The sequence below is a fragment of the Blastomyces gilchristii genome (assembly GCF_000003855.2).
Source record: "Blastomyces gilchristii SLH14081 genomic scaffold supercont1.4, whole genome shotgun sequence".
In the NCBI taxonomy this organism is placed as follows: Eukaryota; Fungi; Ascomycota; class Eurotiomycetes; order Onygenales; family Ajellomycetaceae; genus Blastomyces; species Blastomyces gilchristii.
Window position 1 is genome coordinate 4,018,826 of NW_003101679.1, and position 20,057 is coordinate 4,038,882.

A 20,057-nucleotide genomic window follows, 5' to 3' on the forward strand; every position below is an offset into this window, starting at 1 on the left:
ATATTAATGAACCGTAGCAATCTGGTGGAGAAGCGAAAAAAAGTTGCGGCAAGGGCTTGACCTTGAACATCACCCGCAAAACCACAACAGTGGTACGGTACAGAGGCAAAGAGAAAGAGCCAATAAGAGTTCCAATTGCAAGATAACTAACCCCGAAGTTGTAAAAATAATCTATGAAAATAAGGGTAAAAATGGCTATGTTCTTAGACTGATGCTGCGCGTTTACTTATATCTAAATTGTTATTTTTGTCTTAGAACAGACGTTCATGAACTCGTTCCATAATTTGCTTTCCAAGCCTCATCAAAAGTTGCCTTGTCGACGGCAAACTCCCGAATGTAATCCCTTTCTAGATCATGGGTCTTTTTCCCGAGCAGAACCAAACAGTGCAAGGGTTTACCCATATCGACATCACATAGCTCTTTCAATGTCCCCACGGCAAGTTTCTGATCCGGCGCACCAACTCGCGCAGCGCCTATAGCAAGGCTAGTCGGACCATACACACACTCTTTCCTCTCTTCCTCTATTTCCAGCATCTGACTCGCACACTGCGCAACAGTCATGTATCTTGGTGGTTCATATATTTTCCTTCCGCGCGCCATATTCTCTATCGACTGCTCTTTAACTTTAATATCCAGGAGCATCAACGTGTGAAACCCTAGTTGAACGTTCTCTTTCACTCGGTCATAGAACGAAGATGGTTTCCATGTCTCTGTGAAAAATACCATACTGACGGTCTGACCGAAATTATAAAGTTGGAGACCCGTGCAGCCTATGGCGGACATAATCGAGGCATTTGGTACGGTTGACGTTTTGATGCCGAGTTCGCGGGCGCGCAAGACGAGGTCAGTGTGCGTTGTAGCTCTAATATTCGAAATAAGAATTGTTAGTCTCTCCATTGCTACCTTGAGATTTGCAAGAGTATTATTGAAGCGTGACTGTACCCAAATGGATCTCCGACTACCAGAAACGCGACATCTACTTTATTAGCATCTTGTAGTATATCATCACTGCCCGTCTCGACCAGTTCGCGATCTGCTACAATGACAGGGCGTCCATAGAACGCTTCCTACTGATCAGTCGCGGACGCGCATTAGTACGTTAACCATAGCTCTATTATATATATTTTTATCAAAACCATCACGCACTAGTTTTTCCTTATCCACCAGTAAGATACTCGTGTAAGCTTCAAGATACACTCGTTCGGCCTTCTTAACGATTTCCAGTCCCCGAACAGTGATATCTGTCTCATCCGCCAGACCGAGCCCGACCAGATACAACATGGCGAGGGCGCAGTGTAAGTGCACTGGGGATACGACGGGTGGTTGATGTCGCTGGAAAATACTTTGAATCAGAGTTGGTCTCTGCTGATTTTAATAATGAGTGCACAGTTCAAGTTGGGTTAGCGCAAATCTTGAAGTGGGGTCAAGCGTGCTGAGGTAATTCAGAGCCATGACGCCGACAATTGAGCCGCGGCCGACTTCATCCAACCACTATCCCTATCTAGTCCCTTCGCATGCTGTGTGTATCAGTTATCAGGACTAAGCCTGCGCAGTGTCGACGCACTGCTTCGTCATTACCTGCCTTATCCTACTATTCTTGCCTACCAACCTGTGAAGATGGCGGAGCGATCGCCCAAGTACCGCCAGGAGATCCAACAGGTAAGACTCTAAATCCCTTCTATTCTAGACGTCTTGGGAAGATTCGGTGAAAGGTCACATCTGGTCATCTGGGCATCTGGTCTCCTCCGTTGGTTTTTGATATGGAACCTCTTCTCCGGAAGCGCGTCCCCGCGACCCTCAAATCCCGAAGGAAGCTATCATCGTTAGAGAATCCCGTTTTGCGCACTGGGGAAGCCTGACGATAGGGTGACGAGATGGTATTGTAGGATGCATGGGAGCCATGGAAATTCCGTTTTGCTGGCTACTATATTCTCCGTGGCGGAAGTCAGTCTATCTTTCAATCGAGGAACGCTCTCCCCTATGCGATCGGAAGAAAATATGTCCAGGAAAGGCCGCGACGCTACCTATCTTTTGATCCGGTGTGAAGTTTTCGAGATTTTCCGGCCCTCGTCTAGTGATCTTTGCCATTGCCCATTTTACCTCCACCAAATGTGGATGATGGGGTAAATGGCAGCTTGCACTTTGGAAACATTTAGTGAAGTCGGATAGATCGATCTCAACATGCGATGAAAGATGTGCTACGAAATGAGTGCTATTCACTTCTCCGTAGCAACGATATCCCCTCAAAATCTTCGATATTTGTCTTCCGGAAAGATATATGCGCCATAACACTACCACTCTCGAACGCCTCAGAAGCTCTTGCGTTGCCTCAGGTCTATGGATCTTGTTCATCGACTTGCACCTTTTTAAACCCAGTTCATCTGTGGGATTGATCGGTTCTTCGCGATGGCTTTCACAGAGCGAAGGATAGGCGGTAAATTGTGGGTTGAGCGCTGGTCTGGTGAGGCTGCTGAGATTGTTTCCAAAGTCGTTTCTGGAGGCAGAGGCATAGAGTTTGACGCATTGCCTGATGACGAGAATGATGCAAACGCTTCCTTCCGATATTATTTCGATACAGTTGTGGACGAGGACGTTTACAGGGACTAGACCAACACCAGCACCAGAGCGAACACAGATTTCTTGGAGTGGTCATAGAAGCGTCCCTACTAACATCTTTGGCCAGATGATGTTTGTCTCCGGCGAGACGGCAGAACCATCAGCTGAAACGACGACTCTCATTGAAGAAATTGTACGACAACAGGTTATTGAAATGGTAGGTGCTCGTACACTGCTTCTTCTTTTGCATATTGAGCTCACCAATTTGAAGCTTAGTCGAAGCACTGCCCTTGCAGCGCGACGGGGCGTTCGATCTATTTCCACAGATGATCTCATTTTTCTAATTCGTCACGACAAGGCTAAGGTATCACGGCTGAAGACTTTTTTGTCATGGAAGGACGTCCGGAAAAACGTGAAGGACTCGGATGACAAAGGTGGTGGTGATGCAGCAGATTTTGGGGCCGGAGACGATCCCTTGGCTGGAGCTGGCGTTGCGGGTCCAACAGATGTTGCGGCGAAACCGAAAAACAAAAGGGCTAAAGTTGGTTTGCCCTGGGATCTCAACAACTTATATTCAGTCCAAGTTCCTGAACGTGAAGATGAAGAAGACGAAGAGGAGGAGGAGCAAAATTATGCCACCCTACAGCGACTCGCAAACGCAGACGAACGGACAAAAAACATGACGCGCGAGGAGTATGTTTTCTGGTCCGATTGTCGACAGGCCTCCTTTACATTTCGCAAAGCCAAAAGATTTCGAGAATGGGCAGGTTTTGGAATCGTGACGGACTTTAGACCCAACGATGACATCGTCGACATTCTTGGCTTCCTCACTTTTGAAATTGTGCAAACCTTGACGGAAGAGGCTTTGAAGGTCAAGGAGCAGGAAGACCGGGGTAGGAAAGGCCGTGGAGCTTCGGATGACGGTGAGAAGACGAAGAAGCGAAAACGAGAGACGGGTCTCTTCGACCCTCCTGAGGAGGGGAGGACACCCATAGAGCCAAGACACATTCATGAGGCGTACCGCAAGCTTCAAGCGATTCCAAACAAGTCTATCGCGGTGTTGTTGCGAGGAGGACGTGCCCCTATGCGCACCCCTTTGCGACTTGTACGTTACTCATTTCACTTTTGACGCTGATGTTAATTGCTGATCGTTGAACTCCATGCTAACCCTTGCCCTGTGTAATAGATTTGAAATCCTCGTCCAAATTTGTACGATATCGAAGAGGTCTTTCTTATTTTAACGTACTACGTAGGAGCTGTTTTTTTTTTTTCTTTTCTTTTCTTTTTTTTTTTTTTTTTTGAGTCCCTGGTTATTTTTAATTTTCTTGGAGTTCTCAGGATGTGGCAAATATACCCCGGATTGGGATCTCTTTGGCTTGTTTTGAGATGTAACTTTCACATGTGGTGTTGGTGTCACCATCGTTATATTCAGCGGATAGGTTTACCTATCTTTCTTACAAACTCTTGTGGCTTACACCGTCTATTCCCGTCTGTCCGCAAGACCATCCTTTCTTTGGAACTAGATTTGATGTGCGAAGGATCTAGGAGTTTATTGGACTGAACGTTTGGACTAAAACGCCCTTTGATTGCAACCACCCATCGCTTATTTATAGATGGAAAAGAACTATGGATAGCTAGCAAAAAGTCTATATCTATAGTAAAACCCCTATTTCATTTTTAACCCGTTGGAGGTGTAAATATTAGACAGAACTGCCTGGATCTCCCGCAAAAATTTCGATACCTCTGCTTCCGTCCCAACAGTGATCCTTAGACATCCGGTACAGCCATACTCATTCCCTCGAAACCGGACAACAACGCCTTTCGCCTCCGCAAGAGCCTTGTACACTGCTATCGCTACATCATTGCAAGGTTTCCCTCCCTGTTCCGCTGGCATGTCAAGAACCTCAACGAGCAGGAAATTCGACTCCGCGCCGCCCAGAAACTTTCCAATTCCAGGAACTTTAGGCAGCTCCGCAAGTATCCGTTCCCGCTGTACCAGTATCTTCTCCTTGTTCTTATTCATGAGCGCAAGATTCTTCGGTGTTAGCGCAGCCTTTGCCAACGCACTGGTAGGGCTGGAGATGTTATACGGGGCCTTCAAACTATTCAGCAACCTCGCGATTTCAGGGCTCGTAAACCCCACACCCAGTCTGATGCCCGCAAGTCCGAATGCTTTGCTTAACGTCTGCATTACAACCAGGTTTGGCCACTCCATCACCCACTCTGCGAGACTTGAGCCCTCAGGCGCAAAGTCGATGTAGGCTTCGTCAACCACCACCACGCCATTCCATGTCGGGTGTTCGAGGACCTTCTGGATATCGTCTTTGCGAATTAGACTTGCCGTGGGATTGCCGGGGGAGCAGATGTAGACTAATTTTATGGAAGAAGTCGAGGATAGCACTTCGTTGATGGCGTCGGGGCGGAGATAAAAATTGTTGGCTGTGTCAAGGGGGACTTTGACGATGCTGATGTCGTTTACTTGCGCACTGACTGAATACATGCCGTATGTGGGGGGGCAGGTGAGGATCTGGTCATGACCTGGTTTGCAGAAACAGCGGAGAAGGGCATCGATAACTTCATCTGAGCCAACGCCGACGAAAAGCCTGTCTGGCGTCAATGTCTTTTGAGTATGAACGTGTGTGTTTCGTAGATTGCAAAGGAGCTGCTTGAGTTCGATTTGATGACTATTTGAAAAGGCAAAAAATAAAAAATGTCAGAATTACAGAAGCATTTTGAAATATTGGCCTGGATTGGGAAGAGATCATATGCTCACGGATCTGGATATCGGTTCAAGCCCAAGAAGTCGATATCTGGAGAAGATGCATTCTCGCTATTTGTCACCGATTTCTCCGACCATCCCTCCTGTATCCTTCCATCAGGAGTTAAGACGAGGCCTGGACCATAGGCGTTTTCATTCGCATCTAGCAAGATATTCGTCCCATCGTCTTTGTAGTCACTGTCATTCGTAGGTCAACTTTCACGAGCTAGATCTGCAGGACAAAGGGTGAAAAGCCTACTCTCTGGCGCAACGATACGGCTGCAATTGAAGAATATTGGGTCTCGCGCATTTCGAGAGGTCGAAAGGGAGATTCTTGACTGCCATGGTTGGCGCTGGCGACGCGTTAGAGAGTGAGGAGGGGGGAATTTTTGAAGTTGCTCCTGTTGTGCATCTAATTGACTATTCCGTTATCAGGAGTGGCGGGGCAAGATCGATGACTCGACGCGGCGCATAGTACGGAGTGTAAGTCACAAACTCTATTTTATGTATTATTATTATGTAGTGGAAAAGGAAGAGGTATTTATTTTATCACTTGAGTCAATTGCTATACTACATCTATCCTGATAGATTTCTATTGTATTTTATCCCACTTTATTCAACGCCAAAGCCTTCGAGTATGCACAGTACGGGCAGTATTAATAATAATATGTAGAAGGGTACACAGTTCCCCAAAAGAAAATATGTCCAAGGAAGTTCACTCCTTTTTAGAACCGCTAGGTGCGTCTTCTTTCGTCTCCTGCTTAGCGGAAGCGTACTTCTGTTGTTTCTCTCTTACATACCGCCATCCTTTTCCAAGGCCAGCGGTGAATAGGCTCTTTACGCTCTGGCTCATACTCGGCCACGCTATTGTCTTCCTGATCGATTTAGTTGCTTCGTCTTTGAGATGTTCGTCGGCAGCAATTCTTTGCTCGAATGTGCCTCCTACTCGACGATGAACTCGTTCCGGGTCTTCGTCGTTATTTTTCTCCATCATGTTATCAAATTCCACTCTCGGAATTTGGTATCTTGACTGGAATTGGAAGTAAAGCTTCTCGCGGAAGGACTGGGGTAGTCTCCGAACCATATTTCCTCGTTTTAACGGATCCATATCTTGGGCTAGCCGAGCGTCGACCTCTGGGTTATCTACCCAATCTAGGCTGCTGCATTGCGGGTCATTGAAAGCAACATTTGGCAATGTTTCGATCAAGGGTGCGTATAGACGGCGAAAATTGGTCATCTGCGAGGATACAATGTTGTTAACCTTACGCGGATCCTCTGTGGCAAAAGACATCCGAGGGTCGCCCATATAACTAATGCCAGCGATAGTGCTATACAGCTGTTGCTCGGTAAATGTCGGTGGTAGTAATAGCAATGCCACGCGGACGGCTGAAAGAAGGTTCACTTGGTTCGCAAGACGGACTTTCGGGTGGTCCCTAAGGATTTTCACCGGCTTCTGAAGTCGTCCCGCAAGGTAAAGTGAGTCCCAGTCACTAAGATCTTTACAAAGTGTGTCAATATTAACAACCCCATATTTTATAAGGGTTCCATTCACGGTGACATAGGGATTGAAGTAAACGCCGGCTCCCCATCTTTCCTGGATCTGGGAAACAATATATGAGCCTAGCGATCCTAGACCAGAATAGTGGTCACGATGTTGGTTCAAGTTGAGCGCGTGCCAATGTTGGCTGTAAGAGACCCCAAATATAAAATCAATCATCTTTCCACTGTTCCCCTGGCCTGTTTGAATGGCTTGTGGAGCGGCCGGATGGGAACTTTCGGCTGGAAAGGCAGATCTGTTAGACTGCGGAAATACACCTGAACCGTAGGCGAACGCATATCGGATTGGAGCTTTGAATTGCCACAAAATCTGTCGTAGGGCCTCTTTAAACTCCTCATTGATAATCATGTGTTGATTCACTCCAAAGTTTTTTGAAGGTAGCTCCGAAAATGTCGAGATGGTGAAGTCCGGATTGTCGTACCACTGCGTGCCTGACTCGGATGATGGAATCGATTGTCCGGAGTTTGATGCGGCCGGAGAAGCATCCGATCGAGAATTTACATTTTTATGGCCGGCAATATTGAATCCAGGAGGAGGCCCGCTATCCCGATGCTGCGGGCCAGGAGATGGCTCGGTGGAGAGGAGCCGGTAACATCTGGGGCTGTTCTTGGGAAAAGACGGAAGAGGTGGGATGAAGATGTGAAGATGAGACGACGCCGCTAGTCGTGACCGTATCGGGGAGAACTAATAATGAGCAGTTGAAGAGTTAGTTTTTGTAATATTAACAATTCTAAAGGTGTTCTGGTGGGGGACTGGTTTGTACCGGAAGATGGGATGTGGCCATGTTGGAGGGACTATGGGGGACAGCAGAAGCTGCAACAGGTCAAGCTAAGAGGTACCATGGGTCTTCAAACAACTTCACCAAGCCCTGGTTGATACAACAAGGGGAATATAAAAACTGCCAAAGAGGGCTGTGATACGATTTCGTCCATGAAGGAGAACGGGAAACCGGCGGACTAAAATGCCTCTGGGTTTCGGCCGACGTCAACGCTCGCTGATATAATCAAGCGGGTCACATGACCAGTCGTCATCACCTGACCAGACCGCGTCGGCGCGACAAAACAACATCCCAAACAAATCATTGAGCAGGTGAGTAAACAAACCAGCTCCTATATATATATATTGCGGCCCCAACATCGCCATTTACAAACTCTAGATAGATCAATCTCGAATATAATTGAATACCCCCATGTTTACCTAATTGAAAGGCAAATAAATTTCGCTATGATTGCAATCGGCATGGAGACTGTCGCTGCCCGGCTTGCCACCTTTTATTCTTCTGCACCAAAAGGTAAAAGAACATCAAATACAAAGGCTACAACGCACATTAGCTGGCCTCATGATAGACCATCGCCTGAAGAGGTGTGTATTAACGGCAATTTATGTTCCACAATGATCCCCTTGCGTCCCAATTAACTGACACCCAAATTCCAGCTTGCACATGCCGGATTTTACTTTAAGCCCACTCCTCTTAGCCCGGATAATGCTGCTTGTTTCCTTTGCGAGAGAGCCCTAGATGGTTGGGAAGAGGACGACGACCCGGTTACTGAGCACCTGAGACACTCGAGCGAATGTGGATGGGCAATTATGATGGATATTGTACGCCGATCTTCGAACCCAGCAGAAATAGAAGACCCTACAAACGCCAGAATCGCCGAGGCAAGGAGAGCAACTTTTGCGTCTATGTGGCCTCACGATGGGAAAAGGGGTTGGGTATGCAAAACGGAAAAGGTGAGCACCTACCTAGAGCGGGACTTTGGGTTTGTAGTTGCTAACAAGGTTTTGTTCCCACAGATGGTCGAAGCAGGCTGGTATTACTGCGCCCATGAAGAGAGTGAGGATTTTGTAAGCTGCGCTTATTGCAATCTGTCACTGGATGGCTGGGAGCCAAAAGATGATCCTTTGTGAGCAAATCATGACCTGACTGCACATGCCTTGATTGGCTAACGATGGAATAGTGAGGAGCATTATCGCAGATCTTCAGATTGTTCATTTTTTCATTTTGCACTGAATAATCCGGCAAAACCAACCCGTGGAAAGAAGACTCGATCATCAAAAGCATCGCGCCTATCAACACAATCCGTCGCTACAACCGTATCTGAAGCTCCTGAGGCTGATTTTGATGACGAAATGGATCACAGCACCCTGTCCAATTCAACCAATAGAACGTCAAAAACGACAAGAAAGACAACGAAATCGAAAGGGAAGAAAGCAAAGTCCAAGAAGGGAGATCCGGTTGAAGTAAGTAGCCAAGTAGATATCGAGAGTAACAATGGTGATGTCCCAGAAACATCCCGGCCGAAGAGAACAACAAGGGGGAGAAAGAGAAATAGTGAGGCAATGAACGGTGACGATGTGCAAAATGAAAAGGGCGATGTGGTTGGATCAGCACCACCTGCTAAACGACGGGCGGCGAGGTCGGAAAATACTGCGGCGAATCGTGCTGCGGAATTGGCACTCGCCGATGACCAGCCTGTGCATGTGGAGGAACAACCCCCACGAAAACCACAAAAATCGAAGCGAGCTTCTTCAACGACACGGAAACAATCTACAGCTTCCAAAGCCTCCTTAAGATCAAGGATTCCCGATGATGACGAGATTGACGCCCAATTAGAGGCGGACCTCGCCGCGGACATCGAAGCTGATGCAAGAGCAGTATCTGAGCAATATCAAGCGCACGAACTCCCCGCGAGGACGAGGTATGTTTCAACCGTATCAGTTGCGAACGCTCAGCCGCCGGCACCGACAGTTATTAGCACAAGCGATCTTGAAGAGGAGCCGAATACTCATACCCAGAAAGCTCAACGAAAAAGGAATGTGGGCAAGAAGAAGCTCGCATCAAAGAAAAGTTCTAGCGTTCACAGTGAACAAGAACCTGCCAAGGTAGCGATTGATGAAGCTGAGAGTGTTAAACCCAACCCTGGAGCGGAGATCATAGACGGTGGCGTAGACGAGAAGATGGGAAACAATTTGGAGATGAAAGATGCAGTTATTCCTAAAGGTCAGGAGGACGAGCCCCTTGGAAACTCCCAGCCGAAACCTCCCCGTAGAAAACCTGGACGACCGAAGGGCTCTACCGGCAATTCGAAGAAGTCAAAGCAGCAACCGCCAAATGAGATTGGAGTTCCGGAGGAGGCTGCTCCTACCCCATCCGATCTCCACACATCGCCAATCCAGAACAAAATAAGGACTGCTGCTCACAGTAAAGAGCTTAAGATGACGAGTACAAGCTCCAGTGACAAAGAAACAAAGGTAGACCCAGAAATCCAAAAGTCGACCAATCTACCGCGGAAGGTTGCCTTTAGAGCATCTGGAAATATTGATACTTCATCAAAATGGAATGGTGCCCGGCAACGCTTGAATAGCCCAGGAATGTTTGAGCGCGCATCAGACCGGATAGTGCAGGCTTCACACAATCCAATATCGCCTAATGCACGAGTCCATGAGTCCACGCCGTCGCCATCACCACAATCGTCTGACGCAGAAAACCGGCCACCATCAAGCCGACCATCTAATACCCGACCCACCTCATCTTCTGCTTCCAAGCCTCACACAGCTTTTGTTGTGCCCCTTGCAACAAGCACACCTGCCACTTCACCATCAAAAATACATGCCCATTCTGGTCAGCTAATGACTTCCCACCCATGGAGTCCCGTTGATCCAGAAGAGATTTTCCTCCCAGATTCGATGAGTAAAGAGAATGTGAATATCAATGATATACTTCACGCTGTTAAAGGGGACCTGACAAGTCTAGAGAAAAATATGACCGTGGAAGAATGGATTATGTGGAATGCGAAGAATGGGGAAACTAAGTTGAGAAGCGAATGTGAACGATTGGTTGGCATTTTTGAGAGAGAAGGGGGGAAAGCCATGATGGCCCTTGAAGGGATCGAATGTACTGAATGAGTTCAATGATAATCAATTCGACGTTTTTCGGGGCTTATTGGTTGGCGGAAATGCTGTGCGAATTGCTGTCATACACCGCGTTTTGTTTTCAGTTCATTTCCAAGCAGAGCGTCATAGAGCTTTATTTGTTCTTTTATTTTCCCCTCCTTTTACCTCGGGACAAATGTCTCTATACATAGCACGGAAAGATAGGCAACCATAACGCCGGGGTATATAATAAGTGCGTTCAAGAAATCCCAGTCCTAGAAGGTGAAAAAGATACATACTTTCATCACTCCATATTTACGAAATAATTCCGAGCCTCCCCTCCCAGCTATCCTCCTGTTTCACTCCCCCTTTTCTCCGCTTCTCATTTCTTTTCCTTCGCTGCTCCTCCCTCTCCCTCGCCTCTTCCTCCTCCCTCGTCTTCAACCTCTCCCCAAGATCCAGCTGGCCCGCCTTCCGCTCCTCCTCCTCCTGCACCCTCCTTTTATGCGACAGCCACCTCAGCCTCTGCCGCACGTCTTCCAAAGTAGCTACAACGACCTCCCCGCTCTGACCCGTCGCAATCAAGTGCTGCTTGCTATTCAAATGCTCGACAAATTGGATATTATCTTTGTAGGTCAGGTTACACTCGGGGCAATAGAACCCTGCCCCGCGGCCTCTTTTGCCGACAGCGGACCCTGCGGGGATAATGGTGGTCTTGCCAACCATTGACGCGACATTTAGTCGCTCAGATCGGGAGCTTGTGGCTTCGAGAGTGCTAAAGTCGACGGGCGCATGGTATTTCTTGCCAGCTAGTTTCGCCTCGTAGCGTGCTTTGGACTCTACTTTCGACTTGGCTTCTTCGGCAGCAGCCTTTCTGGAATATTCTTCCCGATCCCATGTTTTGCGGAAGGAAGTGTCTGAGGAAGGCGTTCCGTATGCGGACGCTCTCTTGGGAGGGTCAGACATGCTGTGGCAATTAAAAGGGAGCTGGAAGCTAAGGCTGGGTATGCTTCTGGAATAGTGATTATTTGGTTTTTCAGGCCTCAATAGGCACCTATGATTTTGGAGGCCCTTTGAATTTCAACAAATATTTCAGGATGGTAGTGATTTCTGTAGATCTTGTTGAGGTATGATGATGATGTATCGAGCCCGTGCAGATTTGTTAGAAGCTATCCATGGATCAAATCAACAATCACGTGATTTTGTTCTTCGCCCTTTGGTTTTCAACCACCAATGAGGCTTAGAACTTAGGGGTAAAGCCTCGCGCAAAAAAGCTTTAACCAAGCCACTACTCGTATATAATATGAGTTCTTAGCGATGACAGGGAGCCCTAGAAGCCCCAGTCGAAATATCCCTGCGTGGTAACCTGCCCTTTTGATGAGGTGGGTGCGAATGACCCTTATGCCATTTACGTATCAACCTCCCGATATCAACGCCAGCTGTCCGCAATATGATAACACCGCTAAATCCGGTCCATAATTCTGCAGGCTGAAGACCTGCCTGGTCCCATTGTACTACGAAGCTTCTAATTGGAGTGCCTAATTTGGGTTCCCAAGCCAGCCGTTGACAAAGCCACGATGCATCAATGACAGGCAGCAAAATATCCAGCCTATGCAGGATATAAGCTATCCAGTGTTCGCAATTTACAATTCATGTTTTAATTTCAAGAATTCGAAACCCCTAGCTGTACGGAGAGTATCGCCCGTACCTGATATTATTACCTGAAAATGATTCACCACATGAACGAAATGTCGTCCTCAACGAGATCGCCTTTCATGGATCTACCAACTGAACTTCATGCACATATCGCATCATATCTATCCTACCCGGACGCATTGGCACTAAAACATACAAACAGATACTTCTACGCTCTTGTTCAAACAGGCCTTGTGCTTAAAGTCAACTGGATACTTGAGCGTTGTCGGCTCAAACTTCGGGTCCCATTCAAGAGTTGCGAGCTTCGCACAGATCAGACATTTTGCAATGCGGAGATTCGAGAGATTATGGAGAAACGACGGCGACATCAGGAATGTAAACCAGGCTCCAGGGGGTGCTTGGTTGTGGAGGGCTCGAGCTGTGGTGGACGGACTCCTTTCTGGTTACTGGGCAGTCGCGAACTTTTCTGGGGGCGAAAGGAAGTTAAGCTCGATTATTTTGGTGAGATTCCTCCGTTTTCATGGCCAGGACCGATGCTAATCTTTAAAACAGCTTTGATCATTGGAATTCTTGTTTGCTTGATCGCCATAATATGTGTTCCGGTATCGAGGTACGGATTAGGCTTTTCTGGACTGAATCAGCATTCCGGCTTTCTGTGCTAAGAAATTCTAGGTTTTCCACTGGGAATTGATATTGGCTCGCGATCAATTCTACTGCACTGTCATACCATATATATCCGTATTGTTCCAGTTATCATCAAAATTCGGCATGGCTGCATAATAATTTCATTTAGATCCTTACGCTGCGTTTAAAGTTTTTCAGTTTACTATAATACCCCTATAATTGAAGCCAAGTGATACCACTCTTATTTATCCTTTTTGATCTGGTGGATTTGCCGTTTTAATTGAAAATTTTGTCCTAGTTGTCGAGAAGTCATCGTTCGCCATACGGCGGTCCAAGAGTTGGCGGTTCTTATCCTACTCGAAAAAGCATCATTCATCCAGTGGATAAATATGCTTTTTATTCCACCTAGGGAGCAGGAACCAAAAAAGGGCGGTTGCCTGAATATATCGGTATCGAAGTTTCGAATTTTCAAACCGGAAAGTTTGGATTTAGAGGACCTGTTATGCCGAAAATTGTGAAGGCCGGACTGGAAGGTTGTGCCAAGATCTCGAACAACCAGATTCGCGGTCCGAGGTATTCTCACTTCACAACGGACGACGGGGCCCGAGATCGACCTGACTGACCGTATTTTGTACGACTTACAAACATTCTGATATTGATTATTAAAAACCTATGGCGCCTCATCCTCTTCTGTCTTTTGGAAATTTATGACATTTACAAATCGCGCAACTCAGTTCGCTCTAGAACAATGCCAGCTGCCCAAGAAGCCGAAAAGCTGTGGGTTTCTCCGCATGCGGGCAAGTACCCCATTGACGATTATCGACGGCATGCCAATAGGAAGTTCTCCCTCAACTTGACGGACAACCACGAGCTACAACGCTGGAGCGTGACAAGGCCGCACGACTTTTGGATCGACTTATACAAATACATCGGTATTATTCCAGAGCTTCCGCCGCATATTACCCGTGCCTTCGACAATTCTTTGCCTCTGAGCGCCGTGCCAAGGTTTTTTGAGGGGGTTAACTTGAACTATACGGAAAATGTTTTCTCTGGGAAAGATCCTAATGCAGTGGCCCTCATTGGTCTGCGAGAAGGAGATGGCCTGGACGGGGAGGTTGTGACATGGGCGCAATTGAAAGAGAGGGTGAGAGTTGTCAGAAGTGCGTTGATTCGAAATGGCATCAAAGAAGGCGATCGCGTTGGTGCCTTGGTGTCTACGTCAATCTGGGCTGTCGTCCTCCTCCTTGCGTCAGCGTCTATGGGTGCAATTTATTCTTCGATTTCTCCTGATATGGGTGTAGAAGTATGGTTTTACTACATACATTGCATTTTTTTTATAGCAACGGGTTCTGACTTTGTGATTTAGGGATGCGTGACACGGCTACAGCAAATACAGCCAGCCGTAGTTTTTGCCGATAGTGATATGACTTACAAGGGAAAGAAGAGTTCTCTGGATTCAAAAATGGAAGCAATCATGGATAAATTATCCAAGTTCACGAAGATCTTTGTCATTCCGACTACGACTCAAAGCCGACCCAAATTTCCGTTGATCGCGGAGTTTCTTTCCAAAGGGTTCGACTCCGATGCTCTGGAGTACACTCGTGTCCCGTTTTCCCACCCCCTTTATATCTTGTACTCGAGTGGTACTTCTGGACCTCCGAAGTGTTTAGTTCATCAACATGGTGTTATTCTCCAGCTGAAAAAGATTTCGTTGCTGCACAACTCCCTTGGCCCAAAAGATATTGTCTTTCAATATTCGAGTACCTCCTGGGTCCTTTTCAATATCATGAACGGACATCTTGCAGTTGGTGCCACCACAATCTGTTACGATGGATCTCCCCTCTGGCCGGACGCTACAGCCACGCTTAAGATACTCGAGAGATTTAGGTGTGCTCATCCTGTTCCACGTCTAAGTAATAACATTCAATGGCCAACAATGTGCTGCCAGGGTGACATATTGGGGAACTTCTCCGCGATATCTCCTCGAACTTGAGGCTTCCAAGCTCGTTCCTCGGGATTCGTATGATCTCAGCGCCCTCAAGATGGTCACCACAACAGGCGCAACACTCACGGCGGACCAATACCGATGGTTTTACCGAGCATTTCCTTACATACACCTGAGTAGTGTGGCAGGAGGGACAGATATCGCCTCGTCATGTACGTTTAATCCCCAAAATCTATCTACTATTGTATTAACTGGCGAATTGTAGGGCTGGCATCTGACCCCTCCAGCCCCGTACATGCCGGAGAGATGCAAATTTTTGCTCTGGGAATGGATGTGGATGTCGCAGACCCTATGACGGGAGAGTCGATAAAACATGTGCGTATAGGAGCATTATCTACTCATTATAAGATCCCAGCTAATGGCGGCAATAGACCGGCGAGTCAGGAGAATTGATTTGCCGCACCCCCTTCCCGTCAATGCCAGTGTATTTCTGGGGGGACAAGGACAACAAAAAATATATATCTTCCTATTTCGAACGATTTGATAATATTTGTGTCTGGGCCCAGCATGATTGGATTAGCGTTAACCCAGCCACTGGAGGATCCGTCATTCATGGACGAAGGTGCGAAAGAGTTGCAATCCCAAGAACCCTTGTCTCTGCTCCAGACCTCAGTTTTCTATCTGAGTGAGCCCGCCACCATTTAATTAACCCAACTAAATATCTTCGAATAGTGACGGCGTCTTAAACCCCTCCGGTATCAGATTCGGTAGCGCAGAAATCTACACAATATCCGAAGGACCTAAATTCAACTCCGAAATAGAAGATACGCTGTGCATCGGCCGCCGGCGCGGACAAGACAAGGACGAAGTCGTATTCCTTTTTGTCAAGATGCGGAACAACAAACCCTTCACTTCTGCCCTTGAACAACGCCTCCGGGCTGAAATCCGCTCTGGCCTTTCTCCACTCCACGTTCCGAAATTTATTATTGAAACACCGGAGATCCCTGTGACGATCAATGGGAAAAAGGTTGAGATTGCCGTTAAGCGGATCATTAGTGGTGATACGGTCTAGGTTAGCTCGACCGTTGCGAACCCTCAAAGTTTGAAGTACTTTGAGCAGTTCGTTCATATAGAGGCGCGACCAAGAGCAAGGCTGTGACCAGGGATTTTGCCAGGTGTTGGGCTATTTTGTAAGATGGAGCTGCAGCTTCCATATAGGCTATTTCAATGAAAAATATTCCTCTCAGGGAGCGTCCATTTGATATATAGAAACACACGAAACGCAAACTAGCTTACTTGAGGGCGTAACGCCAGTGTCAGCCTAGACTCGCTTAGCTCCGTGCTCATCCTCCATAAATACGGTATATAGATCCCCAGAATAGCTCCCCCGCTTCCCCACAGATGCTTTGAGTTGTTCAACCCCACTTCCCCATAACCCCCAAACGGCAGCAGCCGAGGGAGGTAAACGGTAGAAGCAGGAGGGGTGCAAAGTGACCCTTTATACGAGGGCGTTGTTAAATATGATTCTTTTATTCCCGAAAGATCTTGTAATCAAGCCTTGCCTCTGAAAAACGATACCAAGTCCCTGTCATCTTGAACCTCAAACTGCCCTCTTTTTGCTAACGATGCCTACGCTCATTGAACAGAACGCTTCATGGAAAGAAAAGAGCAACGCCAAGAAGGCTTCAGTCCTCAATGATGTTCCAAGCCAGTTCCTACACCCTGAACTGTGTTTCTCTGACTATGATCCGAATCCAGTCTTCGACATACCAGCGTCACTTCTATCCGCCAAAGAACTGGAAATAACCGCTTTAGATGCCACTGAGCTCGTAAAAGCAATAGCTAAGGGAACTTATACAGCAGTCCGGGTTCTAGATGCATTCACCCACCGAGCAGTAATTGCACACAGGTTGTTAAATTGTTGTCTTGAATTCAGATACCAAGATGCTCGTGCGGAAGCAGAGCAGTTAGATCATTACCTGCGAGAAAGCGGAAAGACTAAAGGGCCCTTGCACGGTTTGCCAATATCCGTCAAGGACCAGTGTCGGATTATCGGAACGGAGACCACATGTGGGTTTGTTTCCCAGATTGGGGTGATAGATTCTGAGAATAGCACCCTGGTCGACGTTTTGGCCGATGCAGGAGCTGTGATCTTCGTGAAAACGAGCTTGAGTATTGGATGTTTGTGGGGGGAGACCATCAATAAGTATGGATATTTTTTATGATTTTCGTTTGGCCAATAGATAGGCTGATCGATTCCAGTATTATCGGCCATACAAGCAATCCGTTCAACAGATCCTTTTCGTGTGGTGGTTCTAGCGGTGGAGAGGGTGCTCTGCTAGGTATGCGTGGTAGCTCAATGGGTGTAGGATCGGATTTAGCAGGCTCAATTCGAAGGTGAGATATTTCGGATAGAAACATTTCTATAAAAATATTTACTGACACCTAAAAGCCCATCAGCATACCAGGGACTTTGGGGTCTTCGTCCGTCAATTGGCCGTATTCCGTACCATCGCATGCTAAATGCCATGGAAGGAAATGAAATCATCGAATCGGTCGTGGGCCCGATGTCCCACTCATCAAAGTCTCTTGAGCTCTTTACAAAGACTGTGGTGGATTCCCAACCATGGCTTCATGACCCAAAATGCCACCCCATTCCATGGCGTGCGGGGAAGCTTGATGATATTTTATCGGGGAGGTCATTGCGGATTGGATTAATGCCATGGGATGATTGCGTTCTACCTCAACCACCAATTCGTCGAGCCATGCGAGAGATTGAATCAAAGCTTAAAGCTGCTGGGCACGAAGTTATTCCATGGAAATTGGACCAGAAATACGCACTGGAACTATTAGTATGTGACCGCATGTCGCCTATTTTACCGCCGCTCCTGTGCTGAACTTATTATTACTAGACCACTGCGATCACCAGTGATGGTCGCGGTGACGTTGATCGCACAATGGCGAAGTCTGGGGAACCTGGCCTAGGACTCTCGTTTCGCCCTGGTCAGAAGCCACTCACAATCCTAGAAGCATGGGAGCTTACTATGAAGCGTGTTGATTTTCGAGCATCAGTTCTCGAACAATGGAATGCCACTAGGAAAGATGCCTCGCGCCTGATGGATGCGTATATCACCGCCATCAACCCGTCCGTAGCTTTTATGCACGGAGAACAAAAACGGACACGATACGTGGCGTACACGGGTACAGTGAATTTGCTCGATTTCACCGCTTGTACTATCCCGGTGACATTTGTAGATTCGGATATGGATCTTCCTGACCATCCAGAGGGAAATTTTGATGCAGCCGGCCAGCCTATCCCTTCACCGAGGTCCGATCTTGACGCGGCGGTCCGGAAGAATTATGAACCAGGGCGCTATAAGGGACTCCCTGTCGCTGTTCAGGTAGTAGGCCGGAGACTTGAAGAAGAGAAAGTACTGGGTATCGCTCAAGTTCTGCAAAAGTTGTTGGGATCGTGAAGGTCAAGCGCAAGACAAATAATACCTTTATACTCTCTAGCTTTCTCTAGGATTAGATTTATCCGTGACTTGTGTTGATGTCCTGTGCTAATCGGTTCATCTGAGATATGAAACTTAACGCATCAGAATAATGAATATTGTCCAGAGTGGATTCAATTTTGTGCGTATATGATCCACTCCATCGACACATACTCCGCAGATATGGCAAGAAGCGAAGAAAGTCTGCCCTTGACGATAAAGCACTGGTTGGTCGATTAATGAAGCTTCAAAGGCCCACGTCTAGGCTCCTCACCGTTTGCAGTTGCTGAGTTTGTATTCTGATCTATTAGCCATTGCTAGTTTGCAAAGATAAAGACGGAACTTATCCGCCTTTACTTTCTCTCTGAGAACAGAAAGTTTGCACTCCCGTATGGACGAGTTTCAGGTTGTTCCTCCTGATGTCTCTGGTGGCCCAAGTGTTTTGCATGATTCCGTCATCCAAGCCCCATCCGATCCTCGTACATGCGAGTACTATTCGACTGGGAATTGCTTGTTTTCGACTTGCGGCAACCAAACCGTTGATGATCAGGCCAAGAGGCTTGGACTCCAAAGGGCAGCATGATACCCACAACGAACCTTGAATAAATAGGAGAGGTTGATTCAAACTCCTAGGTTCTGTCAACTGCAGGCCGCCAGCAGCTAGAGCACTTTCTTCCCCGAACTGAAGGACAGTGCCGGTTAGTTTGATATACCTCAGATCAGTCATTGGTGTACGTGTGTCGGTGGAATGAGACTTTAAAAGCTTGATATAACTGCGAAAGCTTAAGTAACTGGTTAAATAGCTGAATGGCAACCAACAACCAGTGAGTTGGAAAAAATGGTAGAGGTTGATCTCTTCACAGAGAGATCCCAAACGCTCCCTTTATATACCCGGCCATGGCGCCCCATCATGGGAAAATAGTGCCTTGAACCTAGCATCCGCAAGGTAGGGAGAGATTTACGAACACAAAATACTGTTATCCCGTAGTGCCATAGCGTAAAATCAATCTCGTTGACGACTTTGGCAGCGCATCGTCCACATCGGGACCAGGGAGGGAACCAAACACAGCGCACAGGTAGTTAACCACTTCAAGCCGCCAATATTTGTGACATGAGGTGCCGGGCTGTGGTTTCATCGCTAGCCTTTCAGAATAACAAAATTAACCCCGATGTGGAGAAAAAAAAAATGGGTACGGCAAACCCATATCGTACTGTCTGACGATCTCAGCGAGGAGAAGAAGCTTTTTTCCCAAGGCTGATGAGTTGGCACAGGCGGAAAGACCTCTAGGTTCTTCCTCTGGCATGGATTTTGATTCGATTCTTTATTCAGTCTGTTTTTGAATATTAGTTCCGCATATACTGTTAAGGTGTTACCTTGTTTGTCTCTCCAGCTAACCATTGCGAGATTGCTCCGTTGCAATTACTATGTATGGGTTCAGCGCCGTAGCACAAGCACGGGCACAGGCACAGGCACGGACAAACTCGATGCATCAGATGCTTGCCCGATGCATGCAGTGAGTTTCAATAAGAGCCGGTTGCTCAAGTGCCCTTCGGAGAGGAAACATGCGAAACCAACTAAGTTATTAATGATAG

At 47.2% G+C, this 20,057-nt stretch overlaps 8 protein-coding genes across 9 annotated transcripts; 4 read left to right on the plus strand and 4 right to left on the minus strand.

Annotated features, from left to right (window-relative positions):
- Positions 1–21: 21 nt before the first annotated feature.
- Positions 22–1,373, minus strand: BDBG_03028 (diphthine synthase). The gene is made up of 3 exons (XM_002626805.2): positions 1,147–1,373; positions 943–1,067; positions 22–862 (listed from the first exon to the last, which is right to left on the minus strand). The coding sequence occupies exons 1-3, from the start codon at positions 1,279–1,281 to the stop codon at positions 265–267; spliced, it is 858 nt and encodes a 285-aa protein (XP_002626851.1). The 5' UTR covers positions 1,282–1,373; the 3' UTR covers positions 22–264.
- Positions 1,374–1,468: 95 nt separating this feature from the next.
- On the plus strand, positions 1,469–3,824 carry BDBG_03029 (transcription initiation protein SPT3). Its single transcript, XM_031721062.1, has 4 exons — positions 1,469–1,659; positions 2,684–2,773; positions 2,828–3,661; positions 3,743–3,824. The coding sequence occupies exons 1-4, from the start codon at positions 1,618–1,620 to the stop codon at positions 3,746–3,748; spliced, it is 972 nt and encodes a 323-aa protein (XP_031577478.1). The 5' UTR covers positions 1,469–1,617; the 3' UTR covers positions 3,749–3,824.
- A 7-nt stretch (positions 3,825–3,831) lies between these two features.
- Positions 3,832–5,802, minus strand: BDBG_03030 (histidinol-phosphate aminotransferase). The gene is made up of 3 exons (XM_002626807.2): positions 5,574–5,802; positions 5,330–5,512; positions 3,832–5,240 (listed from the first exon to the last, which is right to left on the minus strand). Exons 1-3 carry the CDS (start codon positions 5,657–5,659, stop codon positions 4,223–4,225), a joined length of 1,287 nt encoding a protein of 428 aa, XP_002626853.1. The 5' UTR covers positions 5,660–5,802; the 3' UTR covers positions 3,832–4,222.
- A 10-nt stretch (positions 5,803–5,812) lies between these two features.
- Positions 5,813–7,984, minus strand: BDBG_03031 (MMP37-like protein). Its single transcript, XM_002626808.2, has 2 exons — positions 7,636–7,984; positions 5,813–7,556 (listed from the first exon to the last, which is right to left on the minus strand). Exons 1-2 carry the CDS (start codon positions 7,654–7,656, stop codon positions 6,030–6,032), a joined length of 1,548 nt encoding a protein of 515 aa, XP_002626854.1. The 5' UTR covers positions 7,657–7,984; the 3' UTR covers positions 5,813–6,029.
- BDBG_03032 lies at positions 5,879–11,064 on the plus strand. 2 transcript variants are annotated; one of them, XM_031721063.1, is made up of 6 exons: positions 5,879–6,523; positions 6,641–6,790; positions 6,855–8,234; positions 8,307–8,603; positions 8,667–8,776; positions 8,831–11,064. In XM_031721063.1, the coding sequence occupies exons 3-6, from the start codon at positions 8,097–8,099 to the stop codon at positions 10,776–10,778; spliced, it is 2,493 nt and encodes an 830-aa protein (XP_031577479.1). In that variant the 5' UTR covers positions 5,879–6,523; positions 6,641–6,790; positions 6,855–8,096; the 3' UTR covers positions 10,779–11,064. The 2 variants fall into 2 exon arrangements, with proteins under 2 accessions (XP_031577479.1, XP_031577480.1); XM_031721064.1 differs by having other exon boundaries at positions 6,641–6,785.
- Positions 7,992–11,873, minus strand: BDBG_03033 (C2H2 finger domain-containing protein). Its single transcript, XM_002626810.2, has 2 exons — positions 11,045–11,873; positions 7,992–10,843 (listed from the first exon to the last, which is right to left on the minus strand). Exon 1 carries the CDS (start codon positions 11,709–11,711, stop codon positions 11,061–11,063), a length of 651 nt encoding a protein of 216 aa, XP_002626856.1. The 5' UTR covers positions 11,712–11,873; the 3' UTR covers positions 7,992–10,843; positions 11,045–11,060.
- Positions 11,874–13,773: 1,900 nt separating this feature from the next.
- BDBG_03035 (acetoacetate-CoA ligase) lies at positions 13,774–16,042 on the plus strand (the record flags this gene model as incomplete). The annotated part of the gene is made up of 6 exons (XM_031721065.1): positions 13,774–14,328; positions 14,392–14,912; positions 14,974–15,182; positions 15,236–15,345; positions 15,402–15,592; positions 15,703–16,042. The coding sequence occupies 6 exons, from the start codon at positions 13,774–13,776 to the stop codon at positions 16,040–16,042; spliced, it is 1,926 nt and encodes a 641-aa protein (XP_031577481.1).
- Positions 16,043–16,595: 553 nt separating this feature from the next.
- On the plus strand, positions 16,596–18,589 carry BDBG_03036 (acetamidase; the record flags this gene model as incomplete). The annotated part of the gene is made up of 4 exons (XM_031721066.1): positions 16,596–17,176; positions 17,233–17,367; positions 17,423–17,822; positions 17,883–18,589. The coding sequence occupies 4 exons, from the start codon at positions 16,596–16,598 to the stop codon at positions 18,444–18,446; spliced, it is 1,680 nt and encodes a 559-aa protein (XP_031577482.1). The 3' UTR covers positions 18,447–18,589.
- Between the last annotated feature and the right edge of the window lie 1,468 nt (positions 18,590–20,057).

Coding starts and splice junctions, on each gene's coding strand:
- BDBG_03029 (XM_031721062.1), top strand. CDS start 1,618: ATGGCGGAGCGATCGCCCAAGTACCGCCAGGAGATCCAACAG. Junction 1,660..2,683: donor ACCGCCAGGAGATCCAACAG/GTAAGACTCTAA, acceptor ATCTTTGGCCAG/ATGATGTTTGTCTCCGGCGA. Junction 2,774..2,827: donor GACAACAGGTTATTGAAATG/GTAGGTGCTCGT, acceptor ACCAATTTGAAG/CTTAGTCGAAGCACTGCCCT.
- BDBG_03032 (XM_031721063.1), top strand. CDS start 8,097: ATGATTGCAATCGGCATGGAGACTGTCGCTGCCCGGCTTGCCACCTTT. Junction 8,235..8,306: donor ATAGACCATCGCCTGAAGAG/GTGTGTATTAAC, acceptor CCCAAATTCCAG/CTTGCACATGCCGGATTTTA. Junction 8,604..8,666: donor GGGTATGCAAAACGGAAAAG/GTGAGCACCTAC, acceptor TTGTTCCCACAG/ATGGTCGAAGCAGGCTGGTA.
- BDBG_03033 (XM_002626810.2), bottom strand. CDS start 11,711: ATGTCTGACCCTCCCAAGAGAGCGTCCGCATACGGAACGCCTTCCTCA.
- BDBG_03028 (XM_002626805.2), bottom strand. CDS start 1,281: ATGTTGTATCTGGTCGGGCTCGGTCTGGCGGATGAGACAGATATCACT. Junction 1,068..1,146: donor TGGTGGATAAGGAAAAACTA/GTGCGTGATGGT, acceptor ACTGATCAGTAG/GAAGCGTTCTATGGACGCCC. Junction 863..942: donor GTAGTCGGAGATCCATTTGG/GTACAGTCACGC, acceptor TTCGAATATTAG/AGCTACAACGCACACTGACC.
- BDBG_03030 (XM_002626807.2), bottom strand. CDS start 5,659: ATGGCAGTCAAGAATCTCCCTTTCGACCTCTCGAAATGCGCGAGACCC. Junction 5,513..5,573: donor CCGTATCGTTGCGCCAGAGA/GTAGGCTTTTCA, acceptor TACGAATGACAG/TGACTACAAAGACGATGGGA. Junction 5,241..5,329: donor TTGAACCGATATCCAGATCC/GTGAGCATATGA, acceptor CTTTTCAAATAG/TCATCAAATCGAACTCAAGC.
- BDBG_03031 (XM_002626808.2), bottom strand. CDS start 7,656: ATGGCCACATCCCATCTTCCG. Junction 7,557..7,635: donor TGGCCACATCCCATCTTCCG/GTACAAACCAGT, acceptor GCTCATTATTAG/TTCTCCCCGATACGGTCACG.